The following is a 17,315-nucleotide window of genomic DNA, read 5'->3' as shown; positions in this document are numbered from 1 at the left end:
AACCCAATGCCTGAGCGTGATCCAGACGTGCCCCCGCGGAGTGGCTTTGCATCAGCCTCAGGCCGACATTACAAGCTTGCCGCCACAGGCAGCACAATGTCCGCGCGCTCTCGTGCTGCAGCCCTGCAATCCTTCCAGAACGTGCTACCTGTCGCTCTGCACAAGAGCTAGCACCCAAGCCCACCGCATCCTTCCTGCACGCGTCCAGCCCTGCCCAGCCCTTCGCCGCCGACTGGTCCCACACCAGTGGTACGATAGCCCGCATACGGGCTGACTGCCACCCACCTTGACCACCTGTCACGACCCCCCCACCCCACCCCATCCCAACCTCTCGCCCCAGCCTCCCCATCCACACGTCTGCTCCGCCTCTCCGTGTCGCAAGCGCCACTGCACCCGTCACTGTGGGTCACTCGCCCGCTCACTAAGTTTCCTCCCCTGTGCCGTGACGTCCTGATGTGCGCCGTCAATGGGCCTCTCTCCACCCACCCCCTCAGCAGCCATCCCCCGCCACATCAGTCGAGCTCCTTGCTCCTCAGCAGCCTCGCCCACAGCGAACCAGCTTGGCTCTGGGCCCTTGCAAAACTCCTGGGCCCAGCCCAGCTCTCGGACCCAGCAGCCCAGTCCCTGCCCTCAACCGCTCAGACTCCCCACGTCGCTCTATGCCACACCAAGGCCCTCTACTACGGTACACATCAGAGCCCGCGAATCCACATCAGAGCCCTCTAGGCCACATCACTCCAGCTTCTTGCGGATGACTCCGGCCCGCTGCAGCCGCTTCACGTCGGCGGCGTAGACCTGGTAGCCCTTGGCGGGCGGGATGGGCGCGGGGAACAGCGCGCGCAGCAGGCGCTCCAGGTGCCAGGTGCCCACGAAGGCGGCGAAGCACAGCGTGATCAGCTGCGCCTTGATGTTCTGTGGCGGCGAGGAGGGGGCGGAGGAGCAGGGGCGAGCAGGGAGGGGGAGGAGGAGGCGTGAGGGAGGGAGGGAGGGCAGGAGTGGATTAGGGGGACACCGCGCGCGACCGACCGACCAATGATTGAGACCTGCGCCCCCTTCCCCTTCCCACACACACAACACGCACCTGGGGGATAGGCACCATGCCGATGGAGTTGTTGATGTCCGGCACGATCTCTGCACATCGTGTTACCCAGGCCGCAGCGGACGCGTCAGCATTGTTGAGCGTGTTCATTCTGCCTTTGCCCCGGGATTCACAGCTGATTGACGCATGACAACTACCTGGCAATGTGCGTACGGCAATGCCGTTCAAGTTATCGGGCCGACCGCAGCCACGGTCCCTCCCTCCCTCCCGCGCCTCTCTCCCCCCCGCCTCCCTTTTGCTGTGGGTTCAGTCTAGTTTGGGCTGGTGTCTAAAAACCCCCCTCGGCCCACATCCCATAAGTATTATCGCTTACAACTAACGCCTCTGCCTGCACTCCCCTCGTTTTCGTTGGTTTGGTTTAGTTTGGGCTGGTATCTAGAAACCCCCCTCCCTCCCCGCCCGCAACCCCACACCTGTAGCCACCACGAACAGGAAGGCGGCGCTGATGCGCAGGCTGTTGAAGAGCCCGCGGTTCTCCACCAGGCTGCTGTTGAAGGGGTGCCCCACGTAGTTGACCGCGAACGTCATCATCTGGGGGTGGGGGCCGGGTGGGAATGGGGCCGGGTGGGCGGGTAGTCAATTCCACGCCCCAGTGGAGTGAAGGCAGGCGGGGGGACGGGGAGGTGGGCATACGCCATGTTCGGCAGGCCAGCTAGAGCCCCCATGAAGGCAGCGAGCAGCGGAGGTGCCACAATGGCGGGACGGGTGCCTCGTGTCATGGCCTCATGGGCAGCGATAAGCAACCACCTCCTTTGGTCCCTCCTCGCCTGCTCCCTCCCCCTCCCCCTCCCCCTCCACCTCGCCCGCCCCCCCCCCCACCCACACACACACCTGCACCACGGCCTGCACGATGTAGCACACGGTGTTGACCAGGTTGGGCTTGAACTCGCTGTCGCTGCCCAGGCGGTCGGTCTCGGGCATGGCGGCCAGGGCCATGCGGTAAAAGTAGATCTGGAGGGAATTGGGGGCGTGAGGGCGGGGGGACAGGGGCGAGGAAGGTGCAGAGTTTGGTAGACGAAAGTAAAGGATTGTATTCGTTCCCACGAATCCGCTCTCAATCGTCCAATGCGACTCACGGGGTTGTCACGCGGCCGCACATGCGGCGGCACACAGGATGCAGCGCAGCGGCACCGCAGGACCACACAGACACTCCAAGCGGAAAAGCTATCGCGCCCCTTCCCCTCCCGCTCTGGGTTTGGCGACACATCCTTGACTATTGGGACCAGCTTCATCGGGCTTAGGCATAGAACCGCCCCTCTCCCTCTCCCTTTCCCTTTCCCTTTCCCTCTCCTGCCCCTTTCCCCCTCCCCCTCTTTCTCTCCTCCCCCCTCCTCCCCTCCTCCCCCCACACACCCCCAAGCCTTACCAGCAGCGCCAGGTGCACTCCGAACTGCCCCAGCAGCGAGCCGAAAAAGTAGGCGTTGAAGATGGTGGGGTGCGGCCGCACCGGGCCCAGCGCCTCCAGCGGCTTGGCCTGGCTGATGAACAGGAACTGCGCGGCGGACAGCATGCCCGTCACCGTGGCCTGGGGGGTGGGGAGGGGTGGGGGTGGGTGGGGGCGGGGGCCACATTCACGATTAGTTCAACAAATGAGGGTGGGGGGCTCTCAAATCGGTCGCAAATGAACCAAGACCCAGAAGCAGCCCACCAAGCGCGAAGGAGGGGCGCGTGTGTATGTGTGTGACACTCGAGGGCGTTGCCGTCCATGCAGAACGGAGTGATGGCGCGGGGTTTGCAAGCGGGCCGCCCTGGGATCTCCACCTCCCTGCTGCCGCCTCCCGCTGCCTCCCACCACCCCTTCATCCGCCGCCCCCCCCCACACACACCACACCTGCTGTCTACCTCGCTACACTTCTCTGTACCAATCCTTGCAACCCCCCCCCCGAACCCCCCTGCCGCCCCAAACCCCCCTGTCTCCCACCTGCGTGTCGCTTAGCTTGACGCCCTGCAGGTACAGCACACTGAGCGAGTAGGCGGTGGACAGGCAGGTCAGGCCCAGGATCTTGAACATCTGGACCGTCGTCACCAGCGTGCACCTGAAGCGGAGGGGGGGGCATTACGATTATGAAGAGCTAAGAAGTGGGTTCTAGTGGACAATCTTGGGGGAACAGGGGGGCGGGCGGGGGAAGGGTGGAGGCACGATTGGTCACTGAAAGATTGATGTGCAAGATGTGTATGAACGAAAGGCGATGCGTTTGTGCGAATGTTGGCGGGAGGAGGACCCCAGATGGCGATGCACAACGGCGGCGGCGGCTCATTGTTCAGCAGCGCCCCACTTGTGGGGGCTCTGAAAATAGGTAAGACGAGTTAAGCACTCGAGGGCAGTCATCGCCGTTTGCGGCCGGCCATCAGCACATGCCTATCCCTCTTCCTGTCGCCCCCGTCATGAACTTCAAACTCACGCGAGTGCCTAAACCCGCGCTGCCCAAACTGTCGCCCGGTCCCAGCCCACGATCGCCGCTCCACCCGCCTTCACTACTCCCTCTCACAAACCCTCCTCCTCCTCCCCCCCTCCCCAACATCCTCTTCCCCTCCCCTTGTACGCCGCCCTCCCCCCCCACCTGCCCTGCTTGATGATGTCGGTGACCGGCGCCACGCTGGTGGCCTTGGCGGTGAAGGGCGAGGCCATGGAGGCGTCGCCGGGCTTGAGCATGGGCAGGTCGGCGTCTGCGCGGTGTGTGTGTGTGTGTGTGTGTTGAAAAAAACGAAGCCCGCCCTGTGTGTGTGTGTGTGTGTGTGTGTGTGTGTGTGTGTGTGTGTGTGTGTGTGTGTGTGGAGGTTTGCATTCATGATTATTGAGAAGTGAAGGCGCAGCCGGGAGGGTGGGTGGGGAAAAGTGAGGATGTGTTGAGGCAAGGGATTGCGTGCGTGAACCGTTGAGTGTGAGGATGTGGTGTGTGGGTATGTGTGGGGACAGCACCACAACGTGTGTCGCACGGCGACGCCTCAGCCGTGTGGCGTGTGTGCATGTGTGTGTCTGGGGTTTGTTTTGTTATGTGTGTGTGTGTGTGTGTGTGTGTGTGTGTGTGTGTGTGTGTGTGTCCTCACATAAGGCGCCCCTCCAAACACCCCACACCGGCCGGCTGCCCGGCAGCCCGGCGCACGCACCCATGGGTCCGGCAGCGCCCTCCATCTGGTCAATCATCTTGGCCCAGCGCTCCATCTGCGAGGTGGAGAGAGTTGTGGGACGATTCCGCAATGGGGGTTGGTGGGATGAAGAACAGCAGGCGACATGGAGAAGGAAGTAGACAAAACGCCGGCAGCGGGGCCAAACGGAAGGTGGAAGGCCAAGGGGCCAAGCGAAAAGTGGAGGCGCGGCAATGCCAGGCATGGGCGGCGAGATGCAGAAGGTGCATTAAACCCTCGGCTGACTTGTTGCGACGGCTCATCAACTATTGCTTTCAGCAGCGCCCCTTGTGGGGGTTCTGAAAATAGGTAAGACGAGTTAGGCACTCGAGGGCAGTCATCGCCGTTGCAGCCGGTATGCGGGGCGTCCCCCCCTGCCTCCGCCCCGCGCCATGAACTTGCCTGCTGCTTTGCCAGCCCGCCCACCGCCACCCACTGCAACCCGCCATCCACGGCAACCCATTCACCCACCCACCCACCCACCTGCGGCGTCACGGGCTTGCCGGGGTTATTCCGCATCCACTCCTCCATCTTGAGTGTGCCCTGGCCCTTCCTGCGGGCCCACCGCCAAAACACACACGCACGTAGCCGTCAGCGCGGCACATCAGGAAAGCACATGAGGGGAGTGGGCGCAGACACGCTCAGCGTGTACATAGCGTGTGCATCTTCACTACGGGTATTGCACCGCGACGCATCGCATGCGTCAGCGACCTTGCAAATCACTGACACACACACACACACACACACACACACACACACACACACAAACACACACACACAACTCACTTGACGACGGGCTTTTCCTTCTCCTTCTCCTTGTCCTTCTTCTTTTTCTTCTTGGAGCCCTCGCTGGCCGTCAGCAGTGCCACGCCCACATGTGCAGCCTGGAGGTGTGGGGGGCGGAGGTGTGTGAGGTGGAGGTGTGGGTGGCGGCGTGGTGCAGGGAAAGCCATCAGCCCACAAACCAGCCCAGCTCACAGGCATAGGTGACCCCTGGACCTTTGTCCTGCGCCTTACTTCCCACACAACCCCAGCGCCTCACGCCTTCAGCCCCCCGCTTCTGGCACATTCTCAGACTACCGTACATGCTCTCGTGGGAACGGCGCAAGCAACTCCCCCTCACTCCCTCAGCCCCTCAGTTCCCCCAGCCCCTCAAGCCCCCCCGGCCCCTCACTCCCCCCGCTCCCCGCACCTTGAGTCCGCCCACGTCGTTAGTGCCGTCTCCGCACATGAGCGTCACCGCCCCGTGCGCCCGCAGCGTCTTCACCACCAGCTCCTTCTGGTCGGGCGACACACGCGCAAACACCTGCGCGCTCGAGGCGAGGGGGTTTACATTTTGATTACAGGAAAGGGGATAGCCGTCCGTAAAGACAAGGGGCGGGCAGTTTGAAGCAGGGGAAAACACGAGACCAGGAGCGTGACAACACGTGCCAGCGTGGAAGCCGAGTACGGCTGCGCGTGCGTGTGAGTACGGCATTCCGAGGTGGAGGTCGCCGTCCCTTTCCCCGCCGGCGCGCTCACCTGACACAGCGGGATGAGTTTGTCGGCTGCGCCCACGGCGGCGGCGTGCGCCAGCGCGTCGCCGCTGACACAGAGGTCGTACTCGGAGGCAACCTGGGGTGGGAAGGGGGGGGGGGGCAGGCGTAGGGGTTCCGAGGTTAGGGGTAGGGGTCGCATTCATGACTAGTTAAGAAACTGGTAGACGGTAGGGGTGTAATCGTGGGGTTTAACCTAGGGGTAGGGATTTAAAGCGTGGGGTTTACGGAGCGGGCGCGTTTCAAAGCAGCCTGGGATTTGGGGTTGTGGGTGCAAGAACAAACGGCTATGCCGGCAAGCATGCCAAGCACGCACGACCGTGGCTCCACCACCCATTCCGCCGTTTCCACTAGTTCCGGTATCTATTCACAGCCCCAGCCAGTGGCCTCGATCCCCATCCCAACCTACACCACCACCCCCATGGCCGCCAGCCCAAGGCCACTCCTACCACTGCCCCACCGCCCCACCACCCGCGCCCCACCTTGAGCATGTCGTCCCACACGCGGCTGAAGGGCAGCTGCACCGCCTCGTCCGGGCTGGACCACACGAACGCCGCGTCCGGCTCCGTGCCGGGCTGCGAGGGGGCGGCAGGTGAGAGGTGTGGGTGGCAGGTGAGAGGTGCGGGTGGCGGGAAGGTAGGCGGCAGGCGGCAGGTGTGGGGCGGATGCGGGTGTGGGTCAGATGCGGGTGTGGGGCAGATGCGGGTGTGGGGCAGCAGTGCAAGGGGGCGCTGGAAGGCCTCTGCGCGGCAACCCGGTCTGAGAGGTGGTGCAGGCGGCTCATTGTGTATTTGTTTCAGCAGCGCGCCCCTTGAGGGGACTCTGAAAATAGGTAAGACGAGTTAGGCACTCGAGGGCAGTCATCGCCGCATGCGCCAGCTATCCTGGCCTGTGCTGTGCCACACACCGGATGCATGCCGTAGACTATGAATGTGTTGAGCATGTATGTTGCACGCGTTTTGAAAGGACATGCGTAACCAAGGGGACGAGCACACAAATACCCCAACGAAATTTGGCTCATCATCAATTGGTTTCAGCAGAGCCCTTGTGGGGGCTCTGAAAATAGGTAAGACGAGTTTAGGCACTCGAGGGCAGTCATCGCCGTTGCAGCCCGACACGCATTCCCTCCCTCCCTCGTGCTCACTGACACCTGACATGTACAAGCACCTCCCCCCTCTCCCTGCCCCCGCCCCCGCCCGCTCCTCACCTCCCGCGCCCCCGCGCTGCCGCCCGCGTGTCCCCGGTCCTCCTCCACGTGGCCCAACACCAGCACCGGCCGCGTCACGATGTGCACCCGCGCCGCCGCGTAGCAGGCCGTCAGCGGCGCGTCGCCCGTGATCATCAGCAGCTGGTGCGCCGACTGCACATACACACACACACACACACGCATATACAGGGCGTACACTGTCTTTGCGCAATGTTTTCCTTGTGCTCTTTAACACACACAGGCAGGAGGCATGTGGGCGGGCGGCCCGCAGGGTTATGGAGATGGCCCAGGGCAAGCAGGCAGAGGGGGGCGGAGCCGTGCAGGAAAGGGCCGGTGAAGGTGGCTTGCAGCTGCCAACTCTACCATGTCATATTCATACGGTAGCCAGGTCCTACGCAAAGCACGACAAACACATCTCTCCTCGCATACGCATACAATCAAACACAGACACACACACGCACACACACACACACACACATCACACACACACACAGACACAGACACACACACGCACCTGGCTGAGCTCCTTGAGCGCCGGCTCGCTCTCGGGCTTGAGCGGGCACTGGAACACCGCGAAGCCTGGAGCAGGGGGGCGGGGGGGTTACATTCATGGGGGGATTACATGCATTAAGTTTACGAAGTGAAGTCGTAGCCAGGTACAAAGGTACACAGTAGTCGTGGGGGGCGGGGCGGGGGGAAATGCGTGGTCAGGGAGGAGGCGTGGAACAACGGGTACCAGTGCAGGGGGCGGAGGCGGGGCGGGACAGGGCAGCTTAGGGGCGGCGACGCGGGGTTGGTGCGTCACTGCAATGTGCACGGTGATGCCAGCTCCAGGTGATTGCTTTTACACCGCCTGCCTGCCTAGCTCACGGCTTCAAACGGGTAGTCGACTGCCCGGCTCACCCACGAAGTTGAGCTCCGACTCCACCGCCTCCCGGCTTAGCGCCCGCACCGAGGTCGAGTCCAGGTCCTGAGGGGGTTGCAAGGATGTTTGGAAACGCGGTAGTGAGGGGGCGGGCGTGAGCGGGTGCTGGGAACCGGTGGAAGCGCCCTTCTCGCCCATCCTGAGCATCCAGCATCCGTTCTGACCCCGCGACCCTGACAGCCCAACCCAGCGCCCCCCCGCAGCGCCCTCCGAAGTGGGCCCCGCAAAGCTCCCCCTCCCCTCCCCTCACCGGCGACAGCGCCTTGTGCGCCAGCGCAATGACGCGGGCGCCCTCCGCCGCGTAACGCCTGTACTGGGCGTCGTAGTCGGAGGGCACCGAGGCTGTGCGGGCAGGGCAGGGGGAGGGCGTGGACGGGGTGGTGTGACTATATGAAGAGTAAGAGGGAGGGAGGGTTCGTGTGTGGATCTAGAGGCGCGTGTCACCCAAGCGCTCACCCAGCCAGCCAACGGCCAGGCGCCCACACCCACACCCAAGTACCCCCTCCCACAAACACACACACCCACACACGCCTCCAATCATACGCCTCAGACACACGCACACCCACTCACCCAGCAGGCCCTTGATCACCTCCGGTGCGCCCTTGGCCACCACCACGAACTGCGGCCCGGTGGCGGCAGGCCCCGGCGGCACGGCGCCGGGCGCCGGGCTGTCGCCGTAGGCGTAGGGCGAGGCGCCCAGGAGGCCGGGCGTGTCGTCTTCCACCCGGAGCACCGCCGACATGCGCTGAAAGAGGGCGGCGTGTCGGGTTGGGTTGTTGAGTTTGGGTTCCAGGCATGATTATTTGTAAGAAGGCGAGGACGCGGGTTTGGGTTTGGTTGGCAGCGGTTTGCGCCGGGGAGCAGAAGGCGAGCTACTACGTCACTACTATGTACATTGCGTCCACACAAACCCACACGTGTCCCAGCCAGCCGCCCATGGGTTCCGGCATCAACTAAACTTCCCCTCCAGTTTGGGCTGATACTTACGACCCCCCTCCAGCCCCACAGCATAGGCCACGCTCTCCTCCTCGCTAAATTACATTGGGTTCGTTTAGTTTGGGCTGGTGTCTACGACCCCACCTCCCGCCCCCCCCCTGCGGCTGCCCGCCCCACCTTGAGGTGCGACGAGAAGTGGAAGCGGTGCAGCAGTGTGGCGCGCACGCGGCGGTCGGGCGAGAACGACATGTCCACGCCGCTGCCGCCGCCGCCGCCGCCCGTGCTGCCGCCCGAGAAGGACCAGTTGGTGGTCTGCAAAGAGCGGGAGGGGAGGAAGGGAGTTTCAGGCATGGGTGCCAAGGGAGATGTGGAAGCGTTGAAGCGGCGCAGCGGAGTAAGGGAGCCGGTGTGGGCCTGGTCGGGCGGGGCCGAGGCGGGGCGGGGCGCGCAAGGTTGGTGGTTGGTGTACACCGGAGTCAGGACAGGCCGGCCCAGGCAGCCCCAGCTCCTGGACAGGACTCAATCATGAGGAGGCCTCCATCACCACGGGGACCTGCGCCACACACCTGCCGCTCAAACCCACGCACCCAGCCACCCACCCACCGTGCCACCCACCCACCGTGCCGCCTGCCTCACCTCAAGCGCCGCCTTCTCCAGCGGGTCTCCCACCACCTCGCTCTCCCGCTCCTTGTCCTTCTCCTTGTCCTTCTCCTTGCCGCCACCGCTCTTGTCCTTGTCCGCTTTGTCCTTGTCAGCCTTCTCCTTCTCCTTGTCCTTGCTATCCTCCTGAGCCATCACCTGTGGAAATGCAAGGCAGTGGGGCACACCCGACACAATCGCCATGTAGGACGTCAGGCTGAGTGCGGCCAGGCCAACGTGGCGGGGCGGTGAGAAAAAAGAAACACATGCGGTCAGGCGGCGTGCCTGCAGCTCACACAATGCGGCCTATCCTGTGCGCCCTCGCAAGGCCCGTGCCCCACAGCACATACCGCATCACGCAACACCCCCCCCCAACACAGACACTCCCTCTCTCATGTGCCCCCGCTCTCCCCCCCCCCCTCCCCTCACCTGCACCAGGCTGTGGCACGCCGCCAGCACCAGGGTGGCACGTGCGCCGAAGCGCCTGCAGCAGCAGTACAAACAAAGGTGCAGGCACACACACCACCACGGGTCAGGGCCCCTGCTGGAAAGCATGAACGACTTCCGCAGGTTCACACCGACATACGTACTGCGCCTCTCGCACCTTTCGCACGCGCAGCATCTCCTGGGCCCCACACTGTGCCCCTGTGGGCCCACACTGTCCCCGTGGGCCCACACTGTGCCGCCCTCCTGGCCCCACCCCCTCACCTGGGGTCCTTGATCAGGTGCGGGTCTGCCAGCTCGTCCGCATCCAGGTCGCCGCCGGCCTTGGCCTTGCCCAGCTCCTTGGGCTCGTCCCTGGGGGTTTACATTTATGATTAGTAAAAAGAAGTGAAGACGTAGGAACAGTAGCCAGGAGCAGTAGCATAGCCGGCGCGTTGGTACCGATGTCTGGGGGGTAACGTGGTGGGGAGGCCAACATGCCCACCCACGCACCTGAACTTGACGCGCTTGCCGCTCTTGCTGCTGGCGCCGCCCTCCTCGCCGGCGGGTGTGGCTGCGGGCGGCGGCGGCGGGCGCGGCTCGGGGTCTCCCACCAGCCCCTCCAGCAGCAGGTGGTCCGAGGTCAGCGTGCCGGTCTTGTCGAAGCAGCACACCTCCACCTGCGGGGTGAGGGGAGTAGCCGTTGGGGTTACGCTCATGCGAAGTGGACGAAGGGGCACAAGGGGGGGAGTGAGGGGTAGCCGTGCATAACAGACAGATGGACGGATTACATCGGCCACACGCATATGAAATAAAGCGTGGAGGGCCGGCGGCGGTGCGAGTGGACGGCGATGGGGAGTGAGGCGTTCTGAAATGCGGACGCCCAGTGGAACAGAAAGCGGGGGCAGCGGCCCATGCAAGACCACAAGTCCACCACACCACCAACGCCAACACCACCATCTCCTCCCCCCAACCATGCTGTCCCCTGAATCCCCCGCTTGTATCCTGTTCCCAATGTTCTAACCTTGCAACCTCCCAACCGCCACCACCGCCCTCGCACCTTGCCGGCGAAGGGGATGCGGAAGGGCTCGGTGCAGAACACGCGCTTCTTGGCCAGCGCCAGCAGCGAGGCGTTCACGGCCAGCGACAGCTCCATGGGCAGCTCGGGCGGGATGACGGAGGTGACGATCATGACGCAGTTCAGGAACAGCTTGAAGCGGCTGCGGGTGGGGTCCTGCAGGGAGGAAGGGGGGGGAGGCGGAGAAGGAAAGAGGGAGAGATAGGGGGTTGGGTAGGTCAGGGGAGGGGAGGGAAGGGGCAGGAGGCAGGTTGCAGACTAAGTGAGAAGACCAGAGAGCACTAGGCACTGCTCATAAGGCGCTTCAATTACCAAAAGGCGCTTCAATTACCAACTGTTAAACCCCTGTTAAACCCCTCCCTCCCTCCCCTCCTCTCCCCAGGCTTTCGGATGATGATGACGGATGGGACTCTATTCGTTGCACTTGCGGATTCACAGGGCATTTCACCCCCACCCCCCACCCCCTCATCGCTCTATTGCATTGGGTTTGGTTTAATCTGGGCTGGTATCTACAACCCCCACCCCATCCACACACACCTCCAGTCCGTGCACCAGCACGTAGTAGGCGGCCGCCAGCGCGAAGCACAGCAGGAAGGCGATGAACAGCCCCGCCTCGGCGTTGTTGGCGGACACACGCTCCGTGGAGAACAGGATGGTGCGCATCAGCCGGCCCTGGGGGGGAGGAGGCGTGGGAGGGGGAGATACACTCATGATTAGTTAAGGAAGTGGTAGAGGGGGAAGGGGTGTAGATACCAGCCCAGACTAAACCGAAACCGATGCAAAAGAGGGGGAGGGCAGGGGGTCTAGGCGTTGTAACAACGGCGCATGGTCGCAGCAGATAGGGAGAAGTGGGAGCGGGGCTGTTCCATGTACGGTATGTACTCAGTGGCACAGCGGCACCCGTAGTGGCGCGGTGAGGGGCAGTGAGGGGCCCTGTGTGACACGCACATTGCTGGTCAACCCACCCACCTCCAACTAAGCTGTCCACCCGCCCACCCACCCACCCACCGCTCAGCTATCCGGTGCCCACCCACCCGCCCACCCGCTGCCACCGGCCCACCCACCCACCTGCGCCGTCTCGAAGCCGGTGCGTAGGACCACCGCCAGACAGCCGCCGTCGGGGGTACTGCGGTGGGCGGAGGCAGGGAGGGAGGGGAGGCAGGTGAGGGGAGGGATGGGGGTAGGCAGGCGCTCGCTTGCAAACAACAGTCCGTACGTGCAATGGCGTCGCTCCCGGACTCGTTACCTGCTGCCGCCCCCACCCCGCCCCACCCCCCGGCCGCCCGGCCCCTTCCCCCCACCCATCCCCCCCCCTCACCGGATGCGCGCCGCCTTGTCGCCGCTGTGCTGCAGGATCTTGGTGCCGCCGAACAGGATGTGGTGCTTGTGCGCCTTGTTGGACAACCGCGAGCGGCCGGCGGACTCGGACGACACCTCGTCGCCTGTTGGGAGGGTCACATTCATGGTTAGCTATGTGGGGGTTGCATTCATGATTGTATAAAAACTGAAACTGTGCGTGTGTGTATGCGTATGTGCGTATGTGTGTGGGATGCACAGATTGGTACAGAGAAGTGTAGCGAAGTAGACAGCAGGCGTAGGGGAGCGGCGGGGCGAGGAGGGGCATAGGCGGGGCGGTGGCAGCGGCGGGAGGTGAGGCACGACCAGGGGCGGGTTCAGGGGCGGGGGCACCAGGAGGGTGCGCAGGTGCGGGGGTGGCGGAATCAGTGCCGACGCCCGGGCACAGCTCCAGTTCTCCTGCGGCCTAGTATCGTCGCTGTTAAGGATTGCGGTCGCTCACTTCCTACGCCTGCCCACTGCCTTTCCCATTTGCCCCTTCTCACTCAGACATCGCGCCCTCCACCCACCCATCCAGATCCTTTCAAACCCGCCCCACCCCCACCACTCGTTTAACTTGGTTTGACTTAGTTCTGGCTGGTCCTTACATCCCCCCCCCCCACACACACACACACCCGCCCCCCACCACACAGACCCACGCCCGCCGCCCACCCTCACCGATGTTGCTCTTCCACTGCGGCGTGCTCTCGCCCGTGAGCACCGCCTCCTCCGCGATGCAGCTGCCGGCCAGCAGCAGGCAGTCGGCGGGCACCACCTGGTCGCCGCCGGAGCCGGAGGAGTCTGTGAGAGGGGGGCGAGGGCGAGGGCGAGGGGGGGAGGGGGTTACAGTCATGATTATTTAAGAAGTGAAGGCGTAGCCAGGTACAGTAGCATAGTAGACGCGGTGTTGCCGATGTCCAGGGGGTAGGGGGTTGCAAAGTGGGCGTCAGGAGCGGCGTTAGGGCGCTGGAACTAGAACCGCCCACCCTCCCGCCCTCCCGCCAGCCCTCCCGCCCCTCGTCCGCCTCACCGCTGGTGGGTCGGCCGATGGAGATGACGTCTCCGGGCAGCAGCGACTCGCCCGGCATCAGCTCCCACTTGCCGCTCCTGTGGGTAGGGCAGGTGACCGCCGCGTGTGTGGCAGGTGGCGGGTGGCCAGGTGGCCAGGTGGTGAGGTGGAATGGTTGAGGTGAGGTGGGGTATTTGAGGTGTGGGGGTGAGAGTTGGAATGGCGGGCCACAGACCACAGCGCGCCACCGCGTCCCCAGCCCCCATATTGCATTGGGTTTGGTTTAGTCTGGGCTGGTATCTACAACCCCACCCACCCACCCACCCACCCATCCACCCACCCACCAGCTGACCGGCACGCTATCACCCCAGTACTCCACCCCGCGCGCCTCGGACTCCATCCACCCATTTTCGTCCTAACCCCCTCCAATTTTTTTGTAGATCAAATATTATTCACTCCATCTGGATACGGACGGCCACCCGCCCCATCCCCCCTGCCCACCTGTACACGAAGATGGGCTGCTTGGCCGTCTGCAGGCTGCGCAGCTCCTTGAGGTTGCGCAGGCGCTGGCCCACCACGGTGCTCTCAAAGGTGACCAGCATGAACAGCGTGAAGGCCGAGTAGTAGAAGTACTCGTCCAGGGCCCACAGAGCCACACAGAACACCTGGCAGGGCGGCAGGCAGGGGGGTTAAGAGGTGGGGTTATGTGCCCGGGCCCAAGTGGGGGGAGATGGGCATTATGAAGTGACACGCAGTGGAGGGTTCGCCGGCCTTCCGGTCTCAGGGTCCCAGGACTGTCAACAGCTGCCCCCCTCCGCCGCGTCCGGCATGGAAACACACATGCTGCCCTGCCTCCACCACCATCCTCTCCTGCCCAGACCACTCCACCAAACGCCGCCTCTCCTGTGACTGCCTCGCTCCACACCCTAAAGCGCTGACCCCCGCGAGCCTCCCTCAGTCCTCCCCCCTGGTATCCAGTTGATGACGTCATGACGACAACCCCCACCCACCCACCCTTACTCCCCCACCCCCCCTTACTCCCCCACCCCCCCCCCCTACTCCCCCACCCCCAAAGCTCCGTCCTCGTCCTCCTCCTCCTCCCCCCATGTTCCTTTCCCCCCACACAACACACACACACACCTGGAACACGAAGAAGGGCGCCACCAGGTGCTCCTTGAGCAGCTCGCTGAAGGCCGGCAGCGGCACGTCCACCTTGTTGGGGCCGTAGCTGGAAAGGGGGAGGAGGAGGAGGGGGAGGTGGAGGAGGAGGAGGAGGGGGAGGAGGGGGAGGAGGAGGAGGGGGTTACATTCATGATTAAGTAAGAAGTGAAGTCGGGGGAGGGGGAGGGCGGGGAAAGGGGGGCGTTAGCCATCCATGGAGAACGGAGTGATTAGATACACAACAAGGGGCAGGACGGCGGCGGGTTGGAGGGCAGCAGAGGGCGCGGGGAAGGCTTGCGAGGCGTAAAGGGCGCGACGAGAGGAGATGCGATGTGGTGACGGGTCCGCGAGATAAGATTATGAGGGCGGGGGGCTACAAGCCGGGCTGGAGCCAGACGCACTCCCAGCTAGACTCTGCAGCCGCGCGTCACCCGCACCCCGCCCGTGATGCCAACACCACCTGCCCTTGCGCACCATCCCCGTCACGGCCACTCTGCCACTTTTTCCGCCGCTGTTGCCACTACCCCGCCTTCCCGCCTCTGCCGCTCCCTTCCCGCCGCGCCAAGCTCACCGGTCAAACGCGGCCAGCTGCTTGGCCTCTGAGCCGTGGCCGCTGGCCTTGCCGTAGAACTCAAACGTCTCCTGCGAGGCCGAGGCGGCGGGGCGAGCGGCGGGTTGGCCGGATGGAGGTCGCCTGTGTGGTCTGGTAGCCCCGCCAGTGTAGTAGAGGCATACACATGTGCTCACACCCGCACACCCGCTGTCCAAAGCGGCTGGCGAGGACACGGCGCCCACGCCTGCCTTCAATTCCACCGTCCTCATGCTCAGCGCCCCCTAGGCCTGCCATCCACAGCCGCTGCCGTCGCTTGCGCTCCTGCTCCTGCCGCTCCTGCTGCCGCCCAGCCCCCATACCCCCCTGCCTCCCCTACCCCACCCCGATCTCCCCCGCACTCCCCGCCCCCCACCTTGTCCGGGAACCTCAGCTTCTCAAAGGCGTGCCGGGAGGGGTCGTACACGAAGCGTTGCCGCCGGAAGTCAAAGCTCAGCTCCTCCGTTTCCGTGATGCCCTCCTTCTGCAGAGGGTGAGACAGGCACGGGGCGGGTTTCCAGTCATGGCTTGCGAGAATGCGGTGTTGAGAGGGCGCGACACGGCCTTGCATAGGGTGCGAGCTCATGCGATTTTGTTGTATATGCCGTGATTGAAAATACCGGTACTACATGGATGTTTGCACGTGCCTGATGCCAAGGAAGCGCTTCCAGTGGAACCCCACGGTGAGACCCCGCGGTGGGCCCCAGTCCAATCCCGGTGGTGGGGCCCAATGGCGCCCTGTGAAGCGCCCACAGTCACAGGGCGCCTGGGCTGCCCTGCGGCTGCCCCTATCCCACGTTTGGGTTTGCAAGGCCCGGCACTTGCAAGGCCCGGACCAACCCCGCCTGACGGTCGGCATTGCAATTGCCTCGTGGCCTCCACCCCCAACCCCCCCTCCACCCCCCCAACACACATACACACGCCTCACACCTGCACATCTGGGTCTGTCGCGTACCTCTGGATCTGGAGACGCACTGCCAACTGCGCCCCCTCCCCAACCACACTCACACACCCTCCCCCTGCAGCTACCTCGCGGGCGTGCTGCTCCGCACACCCCAACCAGCTTGTGCCCCGGGTCGCTCTCTCCTCATCGCCCTCGCATACGGGAAGTAGCGGTATCCCGACCTGCTTTTCCCAGCCCCTCCAGCCACCCGCCCAGGCACCCCCCGCGGCCCACATTCACATTCCCCGCCAGCCCCATCCGCCACATCCAGGCCCCCCTCGCCCTATCTCTGATCTAGCTCTCACACACACACACACACACACACACACACACACACACACACACACACACACACACACACACACACACACACACACACACACATACACACACACACACACACACACAAACACACACACACGCACACACACACACATCCGAATGCGGCCAGTCCACGCCCAGCCGGACCCCCTATACACGCGCGGTCAGCCCTGCGCATCGCCACCCCACCCTCCCTTCGCGCAGCTCTGGCCCTTTCCAGCCCCCACCCCATCCCCACCCCCACCACCCCCCACCCCCACGCCCTCTCAGCAACCCACCACGATCCGCCGATCCAGCGGCACCAGCTCTGTGCTGCCATTGAACTTGACGGGCACCACCAGGACGCACTCCCCGTCGTCGATGTCCGCAATCGCAGCCGTGGAGGCATACGCGCGGAAGCGGATGCTCCAGTGCGTGAACAGATGTGTCAGAATGTTCAAAACCGCGGCTCCCGCCATGCCATAGCAGTGGTACGTGAACATCTCCCTGCGCGGTGGTTGAGCCGGTGCGTAGCCGGTTATGGCAACTTCCAGGTGATTTGTGAGCCTTATGTTAAGTACACAACAAATTGTTTGTTCTGGAGGTCACCCACCATTCAAACCGGCTCGCGTGATAGAACGTCTTGACCAGGATCAGCGCATATAGCACGAGGAATGGCCATACGTCCAATCTGCTTACGCCCGTAACACGCTTAAGTAGTAAGATTCGCTCCAGGCCCTTTGCCAGCACGGCTGGCTTGCCGGGCGGACCGGGCGTTCCCGCCGCCAAGTCCCCTGTCATCCTTGCTCTATAATATGCACAGATTCAAATGAACAGAGCAACTGCGTCTTACGCGGGCAAAGCCCAAGGGAGGAAGACAAAGAGAGGATGGACACGTTGATCGGTGTCCTGCTTAACGTGTTGCAAGCTTGCAAGTTACAGGTGAAGCAGCTGCAGGGCAGCACCCTGCTATATGGGGGAAAGGCGCTGCAGGCGGGTTATACCGGCCC

The 17,315-nt window shown here is 63.8% G+C and overlaps 1 protein-coding gene across 1 annotated transcript; it reads right to left on the bottom strand.

The window, feature by feature from the left end:
• Positions 1-56: 56 nt before the first annotated feature.
• CHLRE_17g744447v5 (uncharacterized protein) lies at positions 57-17,309 on the bottom strand. Its single transcript, XM_043072715.1, has 35 exons — positions 16,919-17,309; positions 16,605-16,812; positions 15,439-15,546; positions 15,045-15,115; positions 14,453-14,540; positions 13,814-13,977; positions 13,334-13,410; positions 12,982-13,104; positions 12,287-12,410; positions 12,037-12,094; positions 11,506-11,640; positions 10,951-11,124; positions 10,404-10,570; positions 10,176-10,265; positions 9,897-9,951; positions 9,465-9,626; positions 9,006-9,140; positions 8,463-8,637; positions 8,143-8,234; positions 7,871-7,937; positions 7,482-7,546; positions 6,968-7,120; positions 6,243-6,335; positions 5,747-5,839; positions 5,418-5,531; positions 5,012-5,109; positions 4,709-4,778; positions 4,208-4,262; positions 3,661-3,766; positions 3,021-3,135; positions 2,466-2,624; positions 1,931-2,050; positions 1,513-1,630; positions 1,082-1,131; positions 57-912 (listed from the first exon to the last, which is right to left on the bottom strand). Exons 2-35 carry the CDS (start codon positions 16,806-16,808, stop codon positions 733-735), a joined length of 3,858 nt encoding a protein of 1,285 aa, XP_042915174.1. The 5' UTR covers positions 16,809-16,812; positions 16,919-17,309; the 3' UTR covers positions 57-732.
• Positions 17,310-17,315: the final 6 nt, after the last annotated feature.

Source organism: Chlamydomonas reinhardtii, chromosome 17, assembly GCF_000002595.2.
Source record: "Chlamydomonas reinhardtii strain CC-503 cw92 mt+ chromosome 17, whole genome shotgun sequence".
Taxonomy (NCBI): Eukaryota; Viridiplantae; Chlorophyta; class Chlorophyceae; order Chlamydomonadales; family Chlamydomonadaceae; genus Chlamydomonas; species Chlamydomonas reinhardtii.
This window is presented reverse-complemented; position numbering and strand designations above follow the sequence as displayed.